At 33.6% G+C, this 26,938-nt stretch overlaps 1 protein-coding gene across 1 annotated transcript in view; it reads right to left on the minus strand.

The window, feature by feature from the left end:
* The window catches only part of LOC139487465 (protein PF3D7_1417600-like), a 98,103-nt gene that overhangs the window by 68,054 nt on the left and 3,111 nt on the right, over positions 1-26,938 (minus strand). The window contains exons 2-10 of the mRNA XM_071272277.1: positions 26,533-26,762; positions 22,702-24,829; positions 21,896-21,977; positions 21,172-21,336; positions 20,456-20,554; positions 17,246-17,363; positions 15,605-15,664; positions 14,464-14,594; positions 12,632-12,820 (exon numbers count right to left, since the gene is read on the minus strand). Coding sequence (XP_071128378.1) covers positions 12,632-12,820; positions 14,464-14,594; positions 15,605-15,664; positions 17,246-17,363; positions 20,456-20,554; positions 21,172-21,336; positions 21,896-21,977; positions 22,702-24,829; positions 26,533-26,761 — 3,201 coding nt within the window. The 5' untranslated portion in view covers position 26,762. The remainder of the gene's footprint in view (positions 1-12,631; positions 12,821-14,463; positions 14,595-15,604; positions 15,665-17,245; positions 17,364-20,455; positions 20,555-21,171; positions 21,337-21,895; positions 21,978-22,701; positions 24,830-26,532; positions 26,763-26,938) is intronic.

The following is a 26,938-nucleotide window of genomic DNA, read 5'->3' on the forward strand; positions in this document are numbered from 1 at the left end:
AGTATTCATCCACAATGGGCTTGACAAAAAATATTCCCACATATTCTTTTCTTCTTTATCAACAATAATGTCCCATGCATGGAATACGTCCTGCCAAAATTTATTTTTCATCTTTACTTTAATGTTTGACAAATAACCATTTCCAAACTTAAATAATTTTTCTTGATTTATTATGGAAAATAAAACATTTTTCCATTTATTATTAGATTGAAAAAGTTTTCTAACCCATGTAGATTTGAGTGCTATGATGAAGGAATTAAGATTGATCATTTTCAATCCACCTTCACTGTAATCCTTTTGTAACAGCTCCTTCTCGACTCTATGAACAGGTGAATTCCAAATAAATGTAAAAATAAGCTCATTAATCTTTTTCACAATTTCTTGATTTGGGTTTGGCAATGTAATTATAAGGTGATTAAGGACAGGTAAAATCAGAGTTATTACAACTGTAATTTTCCCAATTACTGTAAGATTTCTTTTTGACCATATTTTGATTAGATTTTTTATCTGCAAAACTCTCTCATTATAATTGATGTTAATAATTTTATCAAGATCTACGTCAAAATTAATACCCAATAACTTAAAAGATGTTGCACCCCAGGATAAATTTCTGTTTGGACAAAGTTTGTCACTACAGTATCTTTTACTCCCAATCCAAACTACCTGTGTTTTAGAAAAGTTTATATTTAGCCCAGAGAGGTTTGCATACCAATCTAATTCATTTAAAGTTTGATTTAAGGACTGTTCACTTCCATCTAAAATAAGTGAAGTATCATCTGCAAACTGTGATAACTTATGTTCTATCCTAGTCACAGTTATGCCAGTAATATTTTTATTCCCCCGTATTCTAATTGCCAAAATTTCTGCACAAAGTATAAAAAGGTAGGGTGATAAGGGATCCCCTTGTCTACAGCCACGTCCTATTTGAAAAAAGTCTGAAAGATTTCCTCCCTGAATGACTGCAGATGAGATATTATTATAAAATACTTTAACCCAGTTGATAATAGATTCACCAAAATTAAAAAATTGCGATACTGACAACAAAAAGTCCCAAGATAGAGAATCAAATGCTTTTTCAAAATCAATTAAAAGCAACCTGGAATGTTATGTTCATCTGTATATTGTAAAAGATCATAAATCAATCTGATGTTATCCCCAATAAAACGCCCACTAATAAAGCCAGTTTGATCTAAATCAATCAGTTTGTCTAAAACTTTTTTAAATCTACTAGCAATAACCCCTGAACCAATTTTGTATACAGTATTAAGCAAGGAGATAGGTCTTGGTTTATTGTATTTTAGTAAGCATGTAATGATTCCCTGTCTTTGAGTCACTGATAAATGTCCCAAATTTGACCCATAATTTAAAGATTTAACAACAAAAGATTTCAAATCCTTCCAGAAAAACTTAAAAAAATCTGTTGAAAAACCATCTGACCCTGGTGATTTATTATTATTCATTTTCTGTAAAGTAATGCTTGCTTCATTAGTAGTTATCTCCCCTTCTAAATTCAACTGTTCATCCACAGATAATTTATTAAAATTTAAATCTTTCAAATCTCTTTCTAAATCACTCAGTTTACACCCATTGCCAATAGTATCCTTATTTTTGTATAAATTTTCATAAAAGTATTTTGTCTCCTTTAAAATATCAAATTGGTTTGTAATAATTTTCCCATCATCTTTTTCGACTTTGGGAATTATTTTGCTTGTAAAATTTTTTGATTCAAGACCGCAAAAATACTTTGTAGGTTTTTCACCTTCTTCAATCCACTGCACTCTAGAGCGTATAAATTTACCTCTAATCTTTTCTTTTCTTATACTTTCTAATTCTTGTTTTTTAATTTCTAAGCTATGTAATAAATTTTCTTCCAGTTTAGCTTCTAATATTTCAATATCACATAATAGATCTTTTTCCTTTTTATCCCTTTGTTTTTTCTTATAGCTTGAATAAGATATGGTTTTACCTCTAATTTCTAACAACAAAGTTTCAAGAAACAATTGACTATTTACTGTAAAATGGAGATCATCATTACTAATCTTATGTATATTTTCAAAATTATAAACCAATGCACCATACTGTTTTTTAACATCTAAAATCTTATCTTTAACAATATTTATGTATTCAATATCATAAAGTAATGAATTATTGAATTTCCAAAGTCCTTTACCTCGAACAAAAGGATTAAATTCAAATTCTAAAACTACCATGGAATGATCTGAACGATAACTAAGTTCAATTTTACAGTTTATTAAATTTGTCAACATACAGTCTGGAATAAGAAAAAAATCAAGACGTGCTTGTTTGAATGGTGATTTTTTTCTCCAAGTGTATCTGTTAAGATCAGGAAACAGTTCTCTGAAGGGGTCCACAAGGGACCAGTGATCTATAATTTCTAGAACTTTATCTCTGGCATTGGGATTATTAACATGTAAATAATTACAGTAATCAATACATGGATCTAATACTAAATTAAAGTCACCACAAAGTATGTAACTTTCATTTCCAAAATCTTCAATAACATTCATAATCTGATCATAAAAACCAGGACTGTCTACACAAAGATTAAAAAAATTTGTTTGTACTTCCCCTCACGCATTCACGATGTCCTCAATCAGAACCGATCCCCTCACGCATGACTTAATGAAAAATGTAGTTTTGGGAATTATTAAGACGTCTAACAACACCGGACAGCGCACACGCCGCCAAAAACAACATTCATACCCACTGCTCGAAAAAAAAAACTAATTTGAACTTGTAGGTCTGTAAATAGAACCATTTCAAAATTGAAATGTCACTTTTTTAGGCAATTCCTTGTGGGACAACTGATTTTGTAGGAGTTCAACTCTACATACAACAGTAAATGATACATGTATCTCTTCGTTAAAGTATTCACCACAGCATAGCATTCTCCGAATTTCAATATTTTGATCAGTTGAATAAGAAAATTGAGATTTAGAAATGTACATGCCTTTTGAAGCGGTGACAATTACTCCACTCAAGCACAACCGGAAAATCCTCTCACGGTTTTCATTGCAGAACCAAATGTTCTGCGTGTGTAGATTACCAGCCGTGCTACATTAGGTCCATATAATGACACAAGTGTAAGTTTCTGTTTATCTATTATAACATCTAATGCTAAGTAATTGCCATTCAAGTCTTTTTTTTCTTTAAGCACTTTAAATTCAAAATTATTATTAAACATGATTGATACTCCTCGTGAATTTGAGGAAAAAGAAGAGAAAAAACAATCAAAACCCCACATGGATCTGACAGCATTCTCAATTTCAGTAGTAAAATGCGTATCTTGTAAGCAGTAAATATTAAAAAATTTTGTTTTCAGTAAATTAAACACATCTTTTCTTTCTGCACTATCTCGCAAACCCTGACAATTTACTGTTAAAAGTTTCAGAGACCCCATATTGAGGTAAATACATTTACACTATACATGTACATACATGTATCGATATTCACATAATATTGAGAACACATATTCATCAGGCAAACAAACAAATGTTTTTGAAAACTATTATCTTTAAGTAATTGTTGAAAAACTGAATAAAAACATAAATATAAAACTAAGATACCTCGCATCGTTTTATACTTGAAGTATAGTACAATTTTTGCAAATTCTAGAGTTCTTATTTCCTTTTTTTGTTAAATTTATCAAATTTTTCTCATATTACAACTGAAAATTGTCAGAAATATTTTTTCCACAAATGTTAACGCCCAGACTTAAATTGTCTGAGTCTAAAGTTTATGTCGTCATACATCCCAAACTTTATCTGTTCCCCACATTCTGTTCTACCATACACACCACAATTAAAGTACCAAACCTGTTCAAAATGATTGCCCTTCTCTAGCCTATGAATAAGCTCCATATTTCTTTGTGTGACATCATCAACAAATTTCACTTTCCCATTCAATTGCTTCCTAACACGCATAACACTTCTCTTCACATCACTATTAAAGAAGCGAACAATAAGTGGACTTGGCTCATGTACAGCTGGTAACCTATGTATTGCCACAACATCCCTCTCTTCTAAACTAACATCCAGATCCTTTTTTACCATTTCAATGAAATCCTTGCGAAGGTTTTGTCTATCTCTCCTTGGAAAGTTAAACACCTTGATATTGTTTTTTCTGGAATATTGTTCGTTATAGTTGCTGCTCAAATTGGCTATCTTGGCAACTTTTGCTGTTTCTGCTAGGTCTACTTCTACTTCTACCGGATAATGGCCACAATCAACTAATTGAATATTTTGCCATGACTTCGGTGCGCATACAGACCCAACCCCCCTCCCCCCATATTGTTTGAATTTAGTTCAGCTTTGTCACCGAGGCTTTAAAAGCCTCGACTGACGGCGCTGACACTACCCCTGGAGGGAGACTGTTCCAATCTTTGATGGTTCGTGGAAAGAAAGAAAATTTCCGGTAATCATTTGATGCTGCTGGAATTTGGAAGCTTCTGTCATGCATATTTCTTGACAATCGTTTAGGTGGAATCAAACGATCTTCCTTTGTCACAGCAACTTTCTCGTTTACTATTTTAAAGAGCATGGTTAGTCTTGCATCTTTTCGTCTTTGTTAGAGTGATCTCCATTCTAGGTGGTTTAGCATCTTGCTTACACTTGAGTGATTTTGGTGTTTATTCATCACATAACGTGCTGCACGTCTCTGGACCATCTCTATTCGGTCTATTTCTGTTTTGTTGTATGGATCCCATACAGGACTGACGTATTCTGTTATTGGTCTAACAAGTGTTTTGTACGCACTTTCCTTTACAGACGTTGATCCGATGTTCAGGTTTCGTTTTAGGAAGCTGATTGTTCTATTGGCTTTGTTGCAGATGTTGTTAACATGGTCATTCCATTTCATTTCGGACGTGAATGTGCAGCCTAGGTATTTTGCGCTTTTGACAGGTTCTAAAGTGTGACCATGTAATTTGTATGATGTTGCAATGGTGTTGTTTTTCCGGCTGATGGTGAGTACATTGCACTTGTCTGGGTGGAAGGCAATTTTCCATTTGGTTTCCCATATTGCCAATTTATCTAGATCTTTTTGTAGGTCGTTGGAATCTTTGTCGTTTGATATTGTAAGGTAGGCTATGGTGTCGTCAGCAAATAGGCCAATAGTAGATTTAATTCCATCAGGCATGTCGTTGATGTAAAACAGGAATAGCGAGGGCCCAAGGACTGAGCCTTGGGGTACCCCAGATTCTACATCAATATGTGATGAGCTCTCTCCATCCACTACTACTGCTTGTGTCCGATGTGATAGGAAGCTAGCAATCCACCTATTGACATTTCCTCTGATTCCGTAGTGTTCGAGTTTATGGACGAGTAGACTGTGACCAACTTTGTCGAAAGCTTTAGAGAAATCCATAATTAGTACGTCTGTCTGTTTACCTGCACTCATGTTTTTAGTGATGTCGTCCACAAATTCAATTAGCTGGGTTTCACAAGATCGTTTGGAGCGAAAGCCATGTTGTAATGGGTATAGAATTTGGTGGCGATCTGCATGGTTCATGATATGGCTTGTGATTATGTGCTCTATGAGTTTGCAGCATATACAAGTCAGAGATATTGGTCGGTAGTTCTCTGCTCTATATCTCTCGCCTTTCTTGAAGACTGGGCTAACATTGGCATTCCTCCAGTCAGATGGTCTGTCTTAATAGGGGTTATATGAGAGGACATTGCATCAAGTCTCTTTTTCAGGTGCTCATTTTCAATAGATAAGGCCTCTGCTTTCTCTTCCATCTCTTTTTCAATTTTAGTAATTTTATCATTTAACTTTTTTTCCAGTGATGACTCAAACTTACTGAACAATTTCTTTACAATTCCAGTAACAAGATTTTCTAAGTCTGAAGTCTTGACAAGATCTTTTGTGACGTCAATCAAATGCTCTTTTGTAGTTACATCCCTCAAGCTAAATTTTATTTCATCAAGGTCTTTTTGAAAGTTAATAAGACCTAATAAATCCAGACTAGTGTTTGAGTCATTAGAAACTTCAGAGTGAGTTCTTTTTGCCTTAGGTTCTTTTTCATCTTTGTTGTCCTTTTTAGCTGCCAATAAAGTCTGAACACTCCTTACTGTTTTACTATGTGTAGGTTTAGTGGAAGTTTTATTTAAAGTATTACTGCCTCCAGGCATAATGACCAATAGGTGTGAGTATTAATCTAAAGTTGAAATTCTTTTTCCTTTATATATATATAATATATAATAAAGTCTTTAAGGAAAAGTCATTAATTTCACAATTTTAACATGTATAAATCCATCTTCAGATAAATCATTCCAATATGAATCACAAAATCACAAAAATTTGTACATCCACACTTGATTAACAAAGAAATTTGCAAAAATTGCAAGAGCTGGCTTTTACAGTGTTAACAGCTCGGCGGCCATCTTGGTTGAGGCAAACTTAAGTTAGAGAAAGAAAACGAAAAATTCAGCAATGTTTTTATTTGTAAAGGGGCGTAACTCTAGATGGTAAAAGTGATGCCAACAAATTTCATATCTGACCAGTTTTTTTGTGGTAAAAAGCAATGTGAATAAATTTCGTGATATTTTGTTGAGGGAAACAAAAGTTCATCAGTTGAAACTAATTTTGGGACATACAGATGTACAGACAAGGGTAAAATATAATGCCCCGTCCGCTACGATAGGGGCATAACAACTGTCAATAGTCCAGTTAATCTAGCATAAATTTTACCCTAACCTTGAAGTAATTGCAACAGAAGATTTTCAAGTTTAAATCTTAACCCTTTCAACGCTATACACGGCATATATCCACGATGACATACGCCGTCTGCCACTGCTATTCGCGGCATATGCTGCGATGACAACTGATTTTTCATTAGGACTCTTAAACCATTCGGTTTTCATTCTTTAATTTTTCCTTGTATAAAAATCGAGGATTTGCAAGGTCTCATTTGTACTTGAAATCATGGCAATTTTTATTGTAAAATCAAGCAGTAGAATGAAAATTCAAAGGAAAATAAAAACAAATATTTTGAAAAATGCAAATGGCGGAAATCAAAAACTAAGCTGTAAATATGGAAATATTTCAGCATTTCTATGGCGAAACTGACGAGGATTAGTTAAAAGGTTTCTGGTTAACTAAATGTGTTTATTACATTAAATTTGTGTGGGAAATATGAATTGATCGATCATTACCAGACATAGACAAAGGGGGGAAAACGGACGGAGCCACTAATTTGTGCCACGATTACATAATACGTTGTGTATGGTGTAATATGCTAAGGAATCGGGCAATTGGTGTCTTCTTTATTATATGGCAGATAAAACAACAAAACAGATGAAGACTAAAATTAGTTTTTATTCAAAATTCAACACAAATTCAATAAATTACACCTTTCACCTGGTAATAATCTGAAAATGCAGGTAACCTGATAAAAATTTTACTGAAATAACTGCCTAACATTACAGTTCATATTCTCCTCAGCATTTTTCATGCAATAACTTTCTCTGTATCTCTTATAATAAATAAAGGGCTGCGCTTTAGCACATGATACGCCCGTTGCTCTTTCAACTTGTCTTTTATGCTTTAAATGAATTTATATGATCAACTAGCAATATATATACAAATCAAAAGGGATGTTACATTAATATATTCACCAAAGTTTCATAAAATCCCCCTTTTTTAAGTATAAAAATTCATTACTTAAGAAAACATAAAATCTAAAATTTATAAAAATGGAAAGGAAGCTTATGTCAATAGATATAAACAATTTATCAAAGTTGCATAAAATTTTGTGAAAGTGTTAGTTATTGTCCCAAAATTCGAAAATCCCCCCTTTTTTAAGCATAAAAATTCATAACACGGAAATGTAAAATCTGAAATTTATAAAAATTGAAAGGGAGCTTACATCAATAGATATAAAGAATTCACCAAAGTTTTATGGACATTGGTGAAAGCCTTTTTGAGTTATTGTCCGAAGTGTTGAAAATCCCCCTTTTTTTATGAATAAAGCCCCATAAATCCAAAACTTAAAATCTGAAATTTATAAAAATCAAAAGGGAGCTTACATAAATAGATATAAACAATTCACCAAAGTTTCATGGACATTGGTGAAAGCCTTTTTGAGTTATTGTCCGAAGTGTTGAAAATCCCCCTTTTTTTTTATGAAAAAAGCCCCATAAATCCAAAACTAAAAATCTGAAATTTATAAAAATTGAAAGGGAGCTTACATCAATAGATATAAACAATTCACCAAAGTTTCATGGACATTGGTGAAAGCCTTTTTGAGTTATTGTCCGAAGTGTTGAAAATCCCCCTTTTTTTATGAATAAAGCCCCATAAATCCAAAACTTAAAATCTGAAATTTATAAAAATTGAAAGGGAGCTTACATCAATAGATATAAACAATTCACCAAAGTTTCATGGACATTGGTGAAAGCCTTTTTGAGTTATTGTCCGAAGTGTTGAAAATCCCCCCTTTTTTATGAATAAAACCCCATAAATCCAAAACTTAAAATCTGAAATTAAAAAAAAACGAAAGGGAGCTTACGTCAATAGATATAAACAATTCACTTAAGTTTCATGGAAATTGGTGAAAGTGTTTTTGAGTTATTGTCCGAAGTGTGGACGACGGACGGACGGACGGACAGACGGACGGATAGACGGACGGACAGACGGACGGACAGACGGACGGACGGACAACGGTATACCATAATACGCCCCGTCTAAAAGACGACGGGCGTATAAAAAGATACAGCAGTCTGAAAAGGAATATACTGTTCTATTGAATGAACACAAAAGAAATGCAGCAGCAGCAGCCATTTTTCTATTTTTTTGTGTAGCGTTGAAAGGGTTAAGCATTATACCCAAATTATACAATGAAAAAAGTCCCATAAAGTCTAACTTGAGGAAAACTAAAAAATCATAATATTAAAATTCCTATGGATATTTGCATTGATATGGGAGGTAACCCTGCAAAAAATGGCAGAAATATCAATAAACACTTATAACTTTACCCCTTCTATTAAACATAATGTATTGATTCTTGATAATTAAGCCTTATTTAGAGTACAACAAAGGACTCTAAATGTGTTTTCATATCTTTTACAATCTAGATTTCATAATTTTTTAGCTGACCATTTATTAGATTTTTCAGCATGTCAAGGTAAAGAATCTCAAATTAAATAAAATTAATTAAGAATATATTCTTCTTTTGGTGGTTTAAAATTTCTTTAAACAAGGTAGATGCTGAACTAATATAATTTACAGACATAAACAATACCAAATATTATATACTCTTATGCTCATGTAATGTACAAAACCGAAGTTATATGTGTATTTTTATTTTTTTACCACATGTTATATGTCAAATACAAACTTATAACCTCATCAAAGTATCATATTTTACATGAATTTTAAGAAAATCAACCATAAACTTACAAAAGAAGACTCATTTTTGCGGAGTTATCTTCATTACCAATGTAAATTTCCATAAGAATTAAAAATGCAAAATTTGAGTTTTCCTCAAGTTAGATTTTATGGGACTTTTTTCTGTGTATATTTGGGACTTAATGCTATAGATTAGAACTGAAACATTTGCTTTTGCAGTTTGAGGTTCAGACTGGACTACAATTTTTTGAAAGGTATTTCAGGATTTTTTTACTTTATCTTGTATCACAACTGATTAGTTCAGGTGCTTTTTTTTTAATGAAGCCAGAAAATCTTATTGCAGAAAGGTAATTTACTTGAGACTTTCTATTCAAACAACTGAAACTGCAAGCTACTGCTCACTGATGATACCCCCACCGCAAGACAATAATTTTAATAGTGTTCGGTAAACAGGAAGTTGTTGAGTGATGAATCTGAAAACGCATCACACGATAAAGCAGACTTGTATAAACCCTGAAACCAAATTTCACAAATCCTTGTATTGTAGTTCCTGAGAAAAATTTTCAACTTGACTATCATGTGTAAAAACATACAAGTGTTCAGTAAACAGGAAGTTGTTGAGTAATGAATCTGAAAATGCATCACACGATAAAGCAGACTTATATAAACCCTGACACCAAATTTCACAAATCCTTGTATTATAGTTCCTGAGAAAAATTTTCAACTTGACTATCATGTGTAAAATCATACAAATATTCAGTAAACAGGAAGTTGTTGAGTAATGAATCTGAAAACACATCACACGGTATAGCAGACTTATATAAACCCTGACACCAAATTTCACAAACCCTTGTATTGTATTCAGGTATTTCACATCCAATTTTTTATGGTAATATTCTTTATAAAGCACAAAGGTGTCAGTATTCACCTAAGAAACTTACAAAACCTTTGAATAGACTTATTAAGAAGGGATATAATTACGATACTGTTGTCAAGTCATTAAAGATTGCATATTTTGGCGTTAATATTGAGTCACTGATAAGGTCTTTGCATCGGAACTAAACACATTTATTCTAAAAACAGTTGTTGGCATGACACGGGTTATGTTCTTCTCATATATGTTATGATGGTATGATACTAAACCCCTAACGGGAAGGATTGTGCCTGATGTTCATATGATGAAATCATAATCTTTCAGTCAGTTTAGTTGAAGTCTGGAGCTGGCATGTCAGTTAACTGCTAGTAGTCTGTTGTTATTTATGTATTATTGTCATTTTGTTTATTTTCTTTGGTTACATCTTCTGACATCAGACTCGGATTTCTCTTGAACTGAATTTTAATGTGCGTATTGTTATGCGTTTACTTTACTACATTGGTTAGAGGTATAGGGGGAGGGTTGAGATCTCACAAACATGTTTAACCCCGCCGCATTTTTGCGCCTGTCCCAAGTCAGGAGCCTCTGGCCTTTGTTAGTCTTGTATTATTTTAATTTTAGTTTCTTGTGTACAATTTGGAAATTAGTATGGTGTTCATTATCACTGGACTAGTATATATTTGTTTAGGGGCCAGCTGAAGGACGCCTCCGGGTGCGGGTATTTCTCGCTACATTGAAGACCTGTTGGTGACCCTCTGCTGTTGTTTTTTATTTGGGCGGGTTGTTGTCTCTTTGACATATTCCTCATTTCCATTCTCAATTTTAGTTCCTGAGAAAAATGTGACGATATTTTTCAACTTTGCTATAATGTGTAAAATCATACAAGTGTTCGGTAAACATGAAGTTGATGAGTGATGAATCTGAAAACCCATCACACAGTATAGCAGACTTACTTGCCCGTATTTGGCACAACTTTTTGGAATTTTGGATCCTCAATGTTCTTCAACTTTGTATTTGTTTAACTTTATAAATATTTTGATATGAGCGTCACATCACTGATGAGTCTTATTGTAGATCCTGAGAAAAACATGACGAAAAATATTCATGGGACAGACGGACAGACAGAGGTAAAACAGAATACCCCCCTCCTTTTTCAAAGCGGGGTATAATAAAGTAATATATTTGTCAGATCTTATTATATCATTAAATAATATGTATATATATATATATATATATATATATATATACAACTCGTCTAAACATCAACCCAACAATGTTAGATCTGTAAATTTGCTTTCGCAAATTTTTGGTTCTTCCCTCGCCGAGATTCGAACCCATGCTACTGTGATATCGTGACACCAAATCGCCTGCACTGCAGCCGTCCCGCTAGACCACACGACCACCTGGGCTCTCAAAAAAAGAGCTTTCGGTGGGCATGTGTTACCTTTCCACGTCAGTTTTAATCTAGTGGCGTACTACAGTACATGATATATAAGGCATGAAGATGTTATTGTTACAGATCAGCTAAATTATCTGTAGTAAAGGATCCTACAAATTAATGTAATATACAGTCACAGAAAATGATTATATTCATAAGTACGTCTGAGTCAGTGACAACTCTACAACAGATGTATCCATCGGATCGCCATCAATGATGGTGATACATGGCTGTGTACATAATGTATATACAACTCGTCTAAACATCAACCCAACAATGTTAGATCTGTAAATTTGCTTTCGCAAATTTTTGGTTCTTCCCTCGCCGGGATTCGAACCCATGCTACTGTGATATCGTGACACCAAATCGCCTGCACTGCAGCCGTCCCGCTAGACCACACGACCACCTGGGCTCTCAAAAAAAGAGCTTTCGGTGGGCATGTGTTACCTTTCCACGTCAGTTTTAATCTAGCGGCGTACTACAGTACATGATATATAAGGCATGAAGATGTTATTGTTACAGATCAGCTAAATATATATATATTCAAAAGAAAATAATCAATTTAGAATTCAAAACAAGGTTAAGACACAATACTTCTACTGTTTAAGTGATAATCATGATTGATTTATTTTTTTAAAGAAAAAGATTATACAAGTATTACATATTATAAGGAAATGTCCATTGTACATGGATGCCCAACACACTCTACCATTTTCTATGTTTAGTGGACAATAAATCTAATGTACTAAGTTTCAAGTTGATTGGACTTTATCAAAAACTACCTTGACCAATAACTTTTATCTGAATCGTGACATTAAGACCGAAAAACATAATGCTCTTAAGTGGGGCCTAATAGTTACATTATCAATGATGCTGTTATAAAATGTGGTCAAGTTCAGATTAACCCTTTCAGACAGATAAGTACACCTTTCAAGCTTACAGTTACATACCTTCCCATGTCCAAATACAGACTCTTTGGCATATCTTTCAAGACACTCCTGGCAAAACAGGTGCCCCTCATAACACTGAATCATCATCTCAAATGCCACTTCACCATAGCAACAACCACACTCTATCAACTGACCACTTTCCTCATACTCATGTTCGTTAACACTGACTGCCATTATATGATCCTGTTCCTATAAAATAACATTAACATCTTTAATACATTTACATGTATGTATGAAGTAGATTTTTGATCTCAGAAATGTTCATTTTATCAAATTTCTAATAATATTTCAATATTTAAACAAAAGCAGTATGTAGATAAAATTATGTTTCTAATCTTTTCATTTAAAATTGTATGACATTTGATGTTAATTTGTTGTAAATCAACTTGTTAAGGTAGCCCATAGGTTGAACTTTGTGTATACAGCTGTTTCACAAACAACACTTCTTTTGGGGGAGTTACTGTATATATAGTGATTTAATTTTTTTTCGTAAGTAACAATTTTCAAGGAGTAACGAAAACCTGCATGTTCTAGATATCAAATTCGTTGTTTCGTCTAAATATGTATACAAGCATACCTGTCAACTGATAGGTGTGACCCGAGATTTTCACAATTCTGAGGGATCACCTGTAACTCAGGAATTACCAAAATGACCCGTTTTTACCTGGATTTCATAGCCTTGTTGATTTCATAAGTGATTTTCCTTTAAAAAACGGGCAAATTCGTAATTTTTCCATGAACAGGAAGTTCAGATAGCTGTGTAAACTATCAAATTATGTGATCCATTAGTACATGGCTTCAAATGACAGCTTTGGTGTCAAACACACTGTTTTAAAATTATCACTAATTACCTTAGCTTTAGGTTGTAAATAAATTTCACTGTTGTTTTACAAACATTTTTCAACTTGAGTTACTTCCCCTTTTTTGTCACCATTCAAAATTGTTCCTTATATTTACGCTTTTTGGGGTAAAAAAAGATCTAAAACAAATAGACTTTATATACATATTGAAATATAACTTTTCATTATTTTTATACCTTAATTTAATTATAAAAGAAAAATTGAAAATATTTTTTTTCATCTGTACTTTCTTTAACTGTTTATCTTTATTTTGCTATAGTCTAATTACAATCAACAATCAATTTATCTTAATATTGATAACTGAGGCTGAAACATATCAGATGAAGTACACTGTAGGAATATCTTTTAAAAGTGCAATGGTATAATAATTGATAAAATTTTAAATTACTTAACCAAGTGATAAAATTGAGAATGGAAATGGGGAATGTGTCAAAGAGACAACAACCCGACCAAATAAAAAACAACAGCAGAGGGTCACCAACAGGTCTTCAATGCAGCGAGAACATGTTTTGGAAACTTTGATTTAAATTATAAAAAAAATGTCCCCTAATTGCTGAAATTCAGCTCGAAAAAGTTTGTACGCGTTATGACCTGAGATTCCATTCTTCAACGCAGGTCATGACCTGCATTTTCATTGTCACAGGTTGACAGGTATGTATAATTCGACAGAAGATTCGTTATTCGTTGAACGTTTAATTTCATGGAAATCCACAAAAATGTGTATCCATCAAATAATAATGAATCCACAGTATATTTGACAGGGTGATTCATTGGTCAGATTGTTACCTGTAAAAAAATGATCACTAACTTTAATTTTAGTATGCATCAAGAGGAAGAGGGTTGATAATTCTGAAATTCATCATTACAATAATGCTCAGGTATATGTGGTGCAATGAAATGGCAACACCCCTTGATAGTGACTACTATTAACTTTCTAATGATAATATTGGTCAATGCTCCATTTTACAATACCTTTGTTTCTTCCTCTGTTTTAATTCTGATAAATTCTTTCTCGTGAACAAGTTCTGGACAGACAGGAACTTCACTTCTGAGAGGTCGACCACACTTTAGGAACTGCATGCTGATAATTCTTTCACCATAAACTGAACATAAATTATACTTTAAAATATTATCAAACCAATTTATCAAACACGCCTTAGGTGAAAAAAACATCAACTTAATGTTGCATTAAAAAAAATATTAAAGATTTCAGGTAAAGAAAAATAAATCAAATAGACAGAAAATATATTACAGATTAATTGTTGACACATATATATGTCTTGCCTGTGTGTAATTTCTCTTGTATCATTCAAATGTTGAAATATAAATAATAACATTAACAACGCTAGATAAAACATGCCTAATTTATTCGTTCAGTGTATGTTTACTATTTTTTTTTGTTAATATGTCTTTTGATTGAGTTAAGCCATTTCAATTGATATTTGATAGTGTCTTTCTATATATGTTGTTATGTTACACTTTTATTTCAGGCTAGGGTGGAGGTTGGCATCTTTAAAATTGTTTAAACCTGCCACATTTGTTTACATCTGTTCTCCTGCCACATTTGTTTACACCTGTTCTCCTGCCACATTTGTTTACATCTGTCCTCCTGCCACATTTGTTTACATCTGTTCTCCTGCCACATTTGTTTACATCTGTTCTCCTGCCACATTTGTTTACACCTGTCCTCCTGCCACATTTGTTTACACCTGTTCTCCTGCCACATTTGTTTACATCTGTTCTCCTGCCACATTTGTTTACACCTGTCCTAAGTCAGGAACCTTTTGACCAGGGGTTGTCGCTTGTTGATGTGGTTCATAAGTGTTTCTAGATCTTGACTGGTTTTTTTTTAAGAGATAAGACTCTTGATTTTCATGTTTAAATGGTTTTATACTAGACATTTTTTTTGGCTAACTGTTCAGTGTCCGCCAAATCTTGGAATTGTAGACCGTTCTTTGACCTATAATGGTTTTTCTTTTACACATTACGACTTGGGTACACAGTTGCCTCAATGGCACTCATACCACATCTTCTTATATCTATATAAAGCCTCCACTATTCGTCTTTATATCTACTCCAAGATCTATCAAGAAAATCTATATTTTACACTTACCTCCGTCCACTTTAATTTCTGCCTTGGCTTGAGAATAAGGATGCATTAATGGGTTACTTTCTGAAAATATACAAACATAGTCATCAGAAAGAATATACTTTTTTTTAATAACTAATGGTGTTTAAACTTAGATTCATCTTTTAAAATCAGTTAGTTGTCCCTGATGAATGAAAAAAAAACATTGAGTGAGCAAGCTTACAAACCCCAGGCCCCACACAGAACTAATATGAAAAACCTCCCCCACTTCCATTACAGACTGTTTTTATTTAGGAAGGTTTCAATGAGTGAAAAAGGCTCACAACTGCATTAAGTCTAGTTTTAAAACAGTCATTTTGATTTTTAAATCACCTAAAAAGCTTGAACAATAATTAATTGAGTCATATTCAGTCTTTCAGTTCTGTTCACTTGTAGTCAAGTCAGTACTAGTATGCAGGGATCTCCATGGCCCCGCCATCGTTCAAATGTCTTGCGCCATCGTCAAATGACTCGCGCCATCGTTAAACCTTCATCGTTTTTTGTAGCCCAACGCCATTTTTTTTTATCAAATATAATCAAATGCATGTAATTGCATAACCCTTAGGCTTTTTATGTTATAATCCAATACAGTTCTAACGCCTGAGGGATATCCGATTAAGATCGCTAATCATTTGTACCTGAGCTTGTACAGGTAGATCAACAAACCAGACAGGAGAATACTATCTGAGGATAGACGATCCATTTGTCGAATTAATCAACTAAGTTTCAGCAAATGATTATGATAATTTAGATTAAATAAATTAATTAATAATCCAGTTACAAAGAAAACAGTTTAACAAGTTGAACATGTGCTTTATTTTGACTTACGCATTCAGCATCCCCCTTTTTTTAAGAAGTACAAAATAAGACGCAAAACAGTAAATATTACTTCATCGCAAATAACTCGAGTACTGCTGTAACGATAATTTAGAATTACTTTAAAAGTTTAAAAGTAAAAATTTTAATATTTCCAGTAAAGAAATATCGTATTGTAATTCCGAATTCATTTAGTATATTACAATCAAATTGATACATCCGCGTTTCCGGTTTCTATTCAGACTCGAAAGATGCATGTTGCACAGCAGCAATTTGCCAGATAAAGTCATTAAAAACCTTTTCATTTGTCAACGTTTGCTTTACAAAAAGTTTTATATTTTCATCTTCGGTAACAGATGATCATGCCACTAATATAAGTTGATGATAAGGACAATACTTTTTCCAAAATCTTATTCTTATAACTCTCCTTTTACTTTTTCAAATCCATTGGCCCTGTCTTTGTTTTTTCAATAAAACAACATTTATCAAAAAACGAGAATGTGTCCATAGTACACGGATGCCCCATCCGCACTATTATTTTTGTTCAGTGGACTGTGAAAATGGGGTAAAATCTCTAAGTTGACATTAAAAATAGAAAATTATATCATAAGGAACATGAGTATTAAGTTTCAAGATGATAGGACTTCAACATGTTCAAGTTCATCAAAAACTACCTCGACCAAAAACTTTAACCTAAAACGGGACAGACGGACGAATGAATGAACAGATGCACACACCAGACAACATAATGCCCATAAATGGAGCATAAAAATTCATAAGCCCTGTTGTTTTGTGTTTCCAATAACTCACCTTTCATCTTGGTGAACTCCTGAGCCCTGTTATTCATGATAGCTGTCATTACTTTATGAGAAGGAGCATAGTGACCATTAAAACATTTCATAATGTTTCTTATATCTTTAAGAGAGATCTGAAAAGACAAAATATTGCATTTCTAATATGAAGAGTCAGATATTTCTTCAGTTGTACAACAAAATTTCAGGATACTGAAGATTAGTTCTTGTTGCATAATTTAACATTAATTGTATGATGTTAAATTGCACACTACCAAAGTTGAAATAGTACTATTTAAAATTGTTAGTTTATACATGGGAAACCTGAAAATGGCATGTCCACTGCACTTTACATCTGATAAGTAAACTATATTCTCCAAGAATCCTGCATAACTAAAGGCTAATGGAACGATATTATAAATTGCTAAGCCCCAATAACCCCTTGCAGAATAATTCATCAATGGTTCAGAACAACCTGCTAAGCACATCACATCAGATGGCACTGTTTCAACTCAAATTTGGCTGGAAATGTAACATCACTTTTGGTAATGAAATTCATAAATATATTTATAGTTTATCGTTGATCATCTCAACAAGATTGATATTCTCACTTGAGCCGGGACGGCAAAAGCGATGAAAGGCAATCGAGTTGAGATGATCAATGATAATATGTTTATCGCTATTTTACCTATGACAACGTTGTCAATTTCATGACAATTTCGTTAGCAACGCCACGTGCCTGTTTAGTTTCTAGCAATAATTTTCCATCTCAAGTGAGAAGCATGATATGAAAATTATCACAAAACAAGAATGTGTCCATAGTACACGGATGCCCCACTCGCACTATCATTTTCTATGTTCAGTGGACTGTGAAATTGGGGTCAAAATTATAATTTGGAATTATAATTAGAAAGATCATATCATAGGGAACATGTGTACTAAGTTTCAAGTTGATGTAACTTTAACTTCATCAAAAACTACCTTGACCAAAAACTTTAACCTGAACTTCGCACTATCATTTTCTATGTTCAGTGGACCATGAAATTGGGGTCAAAACTAGAATTTGGCATTAAAATTAGAAAGATCATATCATGGGGAACATGTGCACTAAGTTTAAAGTTGATTGGACTTCAACTTCTTCAAAAACTACCTTGACCAAAAACTTTAACCTGAAGCAAACGGACGCACAGACGGACGCACAGACAGACGGACGAACGAACGGAGGCACAGACCAGAAAACATAATGCCCCTCTACTATCGTAGGTGGGGCATAAAAAAGATCAAAGGAAAAATGCACAAAATAGCGATAAATATATATCTCTTCTAAATATCAGCCAAACAAAATTAGATCTATTAATTAGATCACCCATGCTACTGTCAGAGATATCGTGGCACCCAATCACCTTGAACTATGCCCAACACACAAGACCACTCGACCACCTAGGCTCTATATTTCTAAGTACGTCTGAAGCAGTGACAACTCTACCACAGATTGTATCCATCAGATCAACAGTCGACCACCTAGGCTCTATATATATATAAGTACGTCTGAACCAGTGACAACTCTACAACAGATTATATCCATCAGATCAACAGTCGACCACCTAGGCTCTATATATATAAGTACGTCTGAACCAGTGACAACTCTACGACAGATTGTATCCATCAGATCAACAGTCAACCACCTAGGCTCTCTATATATAAGTACGTCTGAACCAGTGACAACTCTACGACAGATTTTATCCATCAGATCAACAGTGATGGTGATAAAAGGCTGAAACCATAACTTGACATAATGTATAAAAAACAAGAATGTGTCCAAAGTACACGGATGCCCCACTCCCACTATCATTTTCCATGTTCACTGGACCGTGAAATTGGACAAAAAATATAATTAGGCATTAAAATTAGAAAGATAATATCATAGGGAACATTTGTACTAAGTTTCAAGTTGATTGGACTTCAACTTCATCAAAAACTACCTTGACCAAAAACTTTAACCTGAAACATGCACTTTCATTTTCTATGTTCAGTGGACCGTGAAATTGGGGTCAAAAGTTTAATTTGGCTTTAAAATTAGAAAGATCATATCATAAGGAACATGTGTACTACGTTTCAAGTTGATTGGACTTCAACTTCATCAAAAACTACCTTGACCAAAAACTTTAACCTGAAGCGGGACAGACGGACGAACGAACGAACAGACGAATGAACGAACAGACGGACGGACGAACGAACGAACGAACGGACGCACAGACCAGAAAACATAATGCCCCTCTACTATCGTAGGTGGGGCATAAAAATAACATCATAATGAAAATATGGACTAAAGTACCACAACTTCATGGTAAACTAAACCTTGAATTTTTGTATTGGACAGACTGGAATGTCTACAACCATATGCCCCCTCCCTACAAACCAAGCAGATGAGTCTTGAATCTTTCTTCTTAATACAATGTGCTTACAGGAAACAATATACATGGTATAAGATGTATTGCCCAACTGGCCAAACAGGCAAAATCCATCCTATATTAACTTTCCTTTTAATTAGTGTACATAAATAAAATTTTCTGACGAAGTTAAGATTAGGTTAAGTTTGTTCTTGGCCAACAGGCAGCCACTTATTTACTGACATCAGACACGCGAAGCCCATATTTTGACTATTTTATTTATTATGTCTGTTTAGTTCACGCATCATTGTAATTATAGCGGAATTTGATGAGACTATCGTACAAAGTGAGAGGTTTAGCGCTATAAAACAAGGTTTAATCCACCATTTTCTACATTTGAAAATGTCTGTACCAAGTCAGGAATATGTTAGTTCTTGTCCATTCGTTTTTAATGTGTTTTGTCATTTGATTTTGCCATGTGATTAGGGACTTTCGGATTTGATTTTCCTCTGAGTTCAGTATATTTGTGATTTTACTTTTTACCCCTTTGTTCAACGAGGAAGTAATACATACAAATGATCAAGTCTTTGGTTTGACCTGTGTAAGCATCAAACTTATTTTGTTGAGACCATGAGACCGCAGACATGGTTCACCGTAGATTATAAATCATATCACATAAACTTATGTGTCATATAACTAGTAAAAACAAGACAAGATTCCTACATTTGGCACTGGTACTACAACATTATGTCAGTATCATTCAGTAAAAATAATTCCTCAATTATCTCCCTTATAGTTCTTCCTTCAATCTATCTTTTAACTTGTTTTTAATCACCTACCCATTTGAATTCTGACTGTAGTAGCATCTCACACTGGTTTCTGTAGGGACCAGTTACATGGCCACTGTATTCTTTGTAATAATCAATCTTAGGTAATGTCTGTAAGTAAAATTACATGCCTTTAATGTGGAAACAATTTATTTTTACTGCATACAGTTCGACAATGGTACTTTTTAAGGAACATTGTGAATTATTCAATAAAAATTTTGCTACACAAGACTGGTGTTTTAAAATTTTTAGAGCATTTCCAGAATACATTGATGAGACTGAGATTCATTTCTTGGAAAATGTTGATTTTCCAGAATCTATCATTGTGATCATAGGATGATATTTATTTTTTTAAACTGTACTTGTGGTTTTTCCAGAATCTTCTTTAGTATCTGTAGGTTGAGGTTTATTCCTAAAAAAAATTTAAGACATTTTTGATTTTCTAGAACTTACCTTTGGTACCTGAGGTTGAGGTTTTTTTTCCAGGTAGCATTCCATTTAGAAAATTATATTAAATTAGACATCAAAACGTCAAATCATCTTCTATTCCTGGCGTTCTAATACTATGAAGGCTTTAAATTAATCTTCACCCACCCCAAAGAGAAATCTATTGCTCACTAACTTTTATATTTATAGAAAAATCCACAGGCGCAAAAATGAGAAACTACACACCTAAATGTGGAGCGCTACCTTAGACCTTAGGACACTGGAGATTTTCTAAAAATTACCTTTGGTACTTGAGGTTGAGGCTTATTTTCAGACTTTTTAGGATATTGTGGATTTTCCAGTATTAGCATACAGGCATTATTGATAATCATCTGCCAGTTATGATCTTGTAATCGGTCATACAACTGGTCAACATAAGTCGGGTCAATATCTGGAAACATGTTGGTCTACAAAAAAAGTTGTTTTATAATATGGACTAAAATGTCAGTCATAATATCTATAATGTTTGTTTACATACTTAATTCATTGTTATCTTCTTTAGGTCCAGTGGCAAATATTTCAAGAACATAGAAATGAACTAATTATTCCTTTTTTTTTAAACTCACATGTTATTTTGTCATGCTTGTACTTCTATTTTACATGTTCATAGGATGTTTGTCTATGCCTTTTTTAAAGTGTTTTCAAATGATATTTTCATATCTATGGGTGTCAACTCACTCAAAAGAAGCAATAATGTAAGTGAAATTCTGACTTTGTCTCCATAAGTTGTTTGCACCATTTTAAAAGTGCCTTCTCTTGCATGGGTGCCATATGCATGTATGTTTTAATTTAACTACCCTCATTCTGTTTTGAGAACAGTTATATCATTTTTTTTTGGGGTAAATATATTATTTTCTTTAATTATTTGTTATGCATGTGCCTTACACAATGTACATCATGTACATATGTTCAAACTAGATACAATGTAGAAGTTTGCTAAGTTCCGCTTTTACTTTCTAATCTTACCATTTCCTGCCTTAACTTCTCTTTTGCTTCTGCTTTCTTCCTTTCTGGTGTGGATTCTTCATCAGGAATGACAACTGGAGGACTGAAATAAAAAGAATCAAGGTCACATATACATGTTTACCTTTTTCATAACAATGTATGTATGGACTCTATATCTGAAACCATAATCTAATTAATGCTACCATGCCACAGTTAATGTCCAATCATCAAATTCTTACAAGAAGTTAGGACTTTTTATTACAAAGTTACATAAGTTCCTGGTATCTATAAAATGATGTATAATTGATGGGTTTAGTGTAACCAGAAAGAACCTTTTATTTTTATACTAGACAAACATGTTACTTTTACACATTGTAACTTGCATGAAGAGTTGTCTCATTGGCACTCATGCCACATCTTCTTATTTCTAATGACTTCAGAATAATCTTTAATATAATTGTAATTTATGGTTCTGTGTGCATTCTTCCTAAGTTATAAATTGACTGCTACATTGATGCATATTTGGCCATTGAGCTTCATCATTGTTTTAATTAGTGTTTAAATGGATTTTGTAGGCTTTCATGTAGCGCGCATAAAAATATTTCATCAGATCATTTTTTGAAAAGATTGCAGACTTACAACAATTGGCATTCAAAGACATGACAGATGAACTCCATTTTAAAACTAAATAAAATTTTAAAACTTTCATTCAAGATGTTTAATTTGTCAGTGAGGTCCACTTTTATTTCTTGAACTTGGTGACCTTTTTACAGAAATCTCTTTAACCAAAAAATTGTTATTCTATTTCAATTTTCATTCTTTCTTACTTTTGATTTTGGACAATAGCAGGATCTTGAATTTCCTCTTTATTAACGGCAACAGATTTATTGGTAGGTTGGTTATTGGATGGAACTAAGTTAGGCTTGGCAAGTACAGGCACAACAAACTGATGTCCATTATTAGTGTGTCCTGGAACCAAGTCGGGTTGCTTTACACTGTTCACTGGAGGAACATGTTGGGGCTGCACAGCATTTGGTTCTGATAAAGCAACTGCAGGTCTATTTAGGTTTGCTGATGCATTACCAGGTCTAATCAGAAAACCTCCATTTGGAACTTGACTAGGAACAGGTCTGTTAGGATTTACTGCTGCTGGCCTTTGACTAACTGCAGGCCTGAATGGAATGTCCATTGTTGGAACCTGACCAGCTACATGTCTGGTTGGATTATTCATGGTAGGGAATTGACTTCCTGCTGGTCTCTTCAGGTTAACTGTTGTTTGACCAGGTATATTCTGAGTTGTTGACGTCACAGTAGCAAGTCCAGCAGTTTGTGGCCCAGTAATGGTACTTGATGGCCTTTGAACCCCCATGAGCAGTGGATTAAATGGAGGTCTATTCATGTTTGTCATTTGGTGTACATTTGATGGAGGCCTCTGAACGCCTGCAGTTGGATTGAACATTTGATTAAAATGTGGTCTATTCATGTTTGTCATTTGGTGTATAGTTGATGGAGGCATTGGTACACCAGCGTTTTGGTTTAACAATGGATTAAATGGAGGTCTGTTCATATAAGGCATTTGGTGTACAGTTGATGGAGGCCTCTGTATTCTAGTGTTTGGATTAAACGATGGATTAAACGAAGGTTTGGGCAGTAGCCCTTTATTTGACTGACTATCAGCTGTATTTAATACGTTGTTTGAAACATTACTATTTAACTGTGGTCTGTTCATACTAATGTTTGATGAATTAGCTGTTATAGTAGACTGGTTTCCTATCCTCATGTTCAGAGGGTTAGATGGATTAGGATAAGACACTGCTAACGTTTGATTGGTCATTGGTACTGGTACATTTGCAGATGTCATTAATTGTGGCAGATTTCCTAATGGTGTTTGCTGAATCATGTGACCAGCACCTAGACCAGGAGGTAATATGTCTAGTCCTATTGTCTTTTCCTGTCTAGACGGACCAGCTTGTGGAATGTGTGTCGCAGGCTTCTGACTTACAGACTGAGATTTCAATTGTTGATTTTGTGTGATGTTATTAATAATATTGATTGCAGACTGAGCACTAGGTTTCACATGTTGTTTTTGAGTGATATTATTATTGCTTACAGACTGAGCACTAGGTTTCACTTGCTGTTTTTGTGTTGTATTTTTCCTGCCTAAAGACTGAGCACTAACATTAACTGTTATATTAACGTTCATATCAGATGCATGACTAACGTTTACAGTGGCTGTTACACCTCTACTTGGACTAACCGAGGGAGTGGTAAGGAGGCTGTTCTTAGTACCTATCACACTGGACGGAGTGGTAGTTAGTATATTTGGTACTGTATTTGACCTTACTAGTAAGTCATTACGACCTTGTATTAAAGTTTTATCACTTGCTACAACAGAACTAGGAGATGATGACTTGTTTGCCTTGTCCCTCCAGTTCGAGAAGTCTGGACTACTCATTACCTTGTCCAGTTTACCATGGAATTGAGAAGGTTTTAGAGGTGAGTTTTTAATTGGACTGTTTAACATTGGTAAGTCATCTTCACTGTCAGTTTGGTCAAATATTTGATGTATTAAATCACTAGAATTAGAATCTGAACTAAACTCTATTTCTCTATACATATCATCACTTGTTGATTTGACTTTCTTTGTCTCTAAAGCCAATGTCCTTTTCTCAGCTCCACTCAAATCTTTCACACTGGTACAAGCTGCTTTAAATTTGTTATCTTTTAAGATCGGTTTGTCTTTCTTTCCCTGCTTTCTCCCTGTTTTTTCTGATACAATGAGACAATCTTTGGATGGGGTGTGTCCAGTTATTTGGACATCATTGTCATTGTTATGACCTGTGATAGTTGCATCAGATAGACTTATATTTGATGGACTTATTATATTACTTTTAGCCAGTCTGATATCATTTACAGTCTTGTCTTTAGATGTATCTCTTTCACTGTCTGTAGAATCTGTAAGGTAAAAAATAAAAGTCTTCTATTACTTTTTTCTAAATTCTAGCTTAGCCTTAAATTTTCAAATAAGGATTAATGGCCTCCATCACAATATATCATTATGATCATAGCTTTATTTAAGTCTACATGTAGATAGGAAATAAGTATTTTTGTTTACATATCAGCATATGACTTGACACAATAAGCACTAATCTTTCTTTACGAAAAACTTAATAAATATATACATGAAATAAATTCAATGAAAAATCATAAAAATAAGAAGATTTGGCGTTAGGTCTGACGGGGAGCATATAGCAGATGCGCCCACAAAAAAAATACTCTGTTTTCTTCTATAAAATTAAATATCTGCTTCATACTGAATTTGTTGAACCATGCGCTCAATGTATCCTAGGTCTAATTGTAGTTGAATTCAATAATTATTTTTTTTTGTCTTAAGGCATACAAAGTCATTTAATTGCCACCCTTTTATGATACTTTGTTGAATTTAGTGCATTACGTTTGCATGCATTACCATTACATTTGCACGCAAAAATCATTACGTTTGCGGGCAGCTTTTGATTACAATTGCGCGCATTTTTTTTTACATGTAAATTCAGGTAAATACAGGTAATAATACTTATTTATTTATAATTTGTTCAATTATTTACAAGTGTAAGCACTCATTCCCTTAGTCTTAGTCCCCAGCTGCTCACCAACGATGAGGTGGAAGTGGGATTTCGAGCAAGACAAGTCCATTTTATTATGCACAAGCACTAAATCCTAGAAATATATATACAGATGAAAATGTTGAAATTTTAAAACATAGCTAATCTTTAACAAAGGTTAAAGTATTGATAAATTCATTACTTTACATGTCAGTACGTGCCGAAACTCCATGTTTGTACCTTGGTATAACTTTACAAACTAACTTAAATTATTTATTAATTTTAAAAAAGAACACTTTTAGTTGAAACACTTTTCATCCTGAAATATTCACAATGAAGTTACATGTATGCCTTTATGCAACAGAGTTTATTATGATCACTTTATAATTGGTTTTAGAATTCAATATGAACCATATATAATTTGAATTAAGAAATATTTTCAAAATTAAAAATTGATAGTCATATTTACTATGGAAATAAACAAATATATAGTCAATTACAATTTGATTTAATTTTTTTTTCTATTTTTACTTGAGTTTACCTGTAAAATGAATGCACGCAAATGTCATCAAAAGTTGTGTGCAAACGTAAAACACTTTAATCCCCAAATGCGCGCAAACGTAGTGCGCCTGTTCAATTTGTATTTAGTTTATGTTGTCAATTCACATTATTTTCAGAAGGATAACTTAAAACAGGATTAATCAGGGGAAGTAACCCGAATTATTTTTGAATTGATTACAAACTAAGCTTGAAGCAAAAGTCATTAATGATTGTAAATTAGTACTATGTTTGACAAACAAGCTGTCAAGTGAAGCCATTAACTTTCACATATGGTCTGTGATTTACAGGTAACAACAACCCTCATCAGTGACACAAAAATGTAATTAATGTTGACTTGTCATTCAAGGTTAAAATATCCAAAAGCGGGAGGGTACCGGCAAGCGGGAGATTTCCCGATATTCGCCATTTGAGCGGGAGTCTCCTGCTTAAACGGGAGGGTTGGCAGGTATGCATGCCACAGCCGTTAAATTTATCTATCTATTTATTGAAACTTACCATCAGAATCTATCTCGGTTGGCTGTCTGTATGGAGAGGCAACCAATGTCTTTTCAGTGAATGTTCTTAATTCTAACAAGTCATCAATACATCTTTGTAGGAGTGTATCTGATGTCAGTGGATCTCCATGGTTACTAGGATGTTGTACACTTGCTTGTAATATTTCCTGTGTCAAGTTTGGGAAGATTGGAACTAACATTTCCAAGACAGATTTTTCCATATCACCCATCCTAAAAGAAGAAATATGTACATGTTGTATAAAATAATTGAGAATTATTTTTTTTTATGATAGAGCCAAAACACAAACAATAACAATAAACCTTTATAAATCTACATATATCCTTTATCGAGAAGCATAATTTCTGCATTTAAAATATATGAAATCTACATGTAGGTTATGTATTGG

This window comes from Mytilus edulis, chromosome 9, assembly GCF_963676685.1.
Source record: "Mytilus edulis chromosome 9, xbMytEdul2.2, whole genome shotgun sequence".
In the NCBI taxonomy this organism is placed as follows: domain Eukaryota; kingdom Metazoa; phylum Mollusca; class Bivalvia; order Mytilida; family Mytilidae; genus Mytilus; species Mytilus edulis.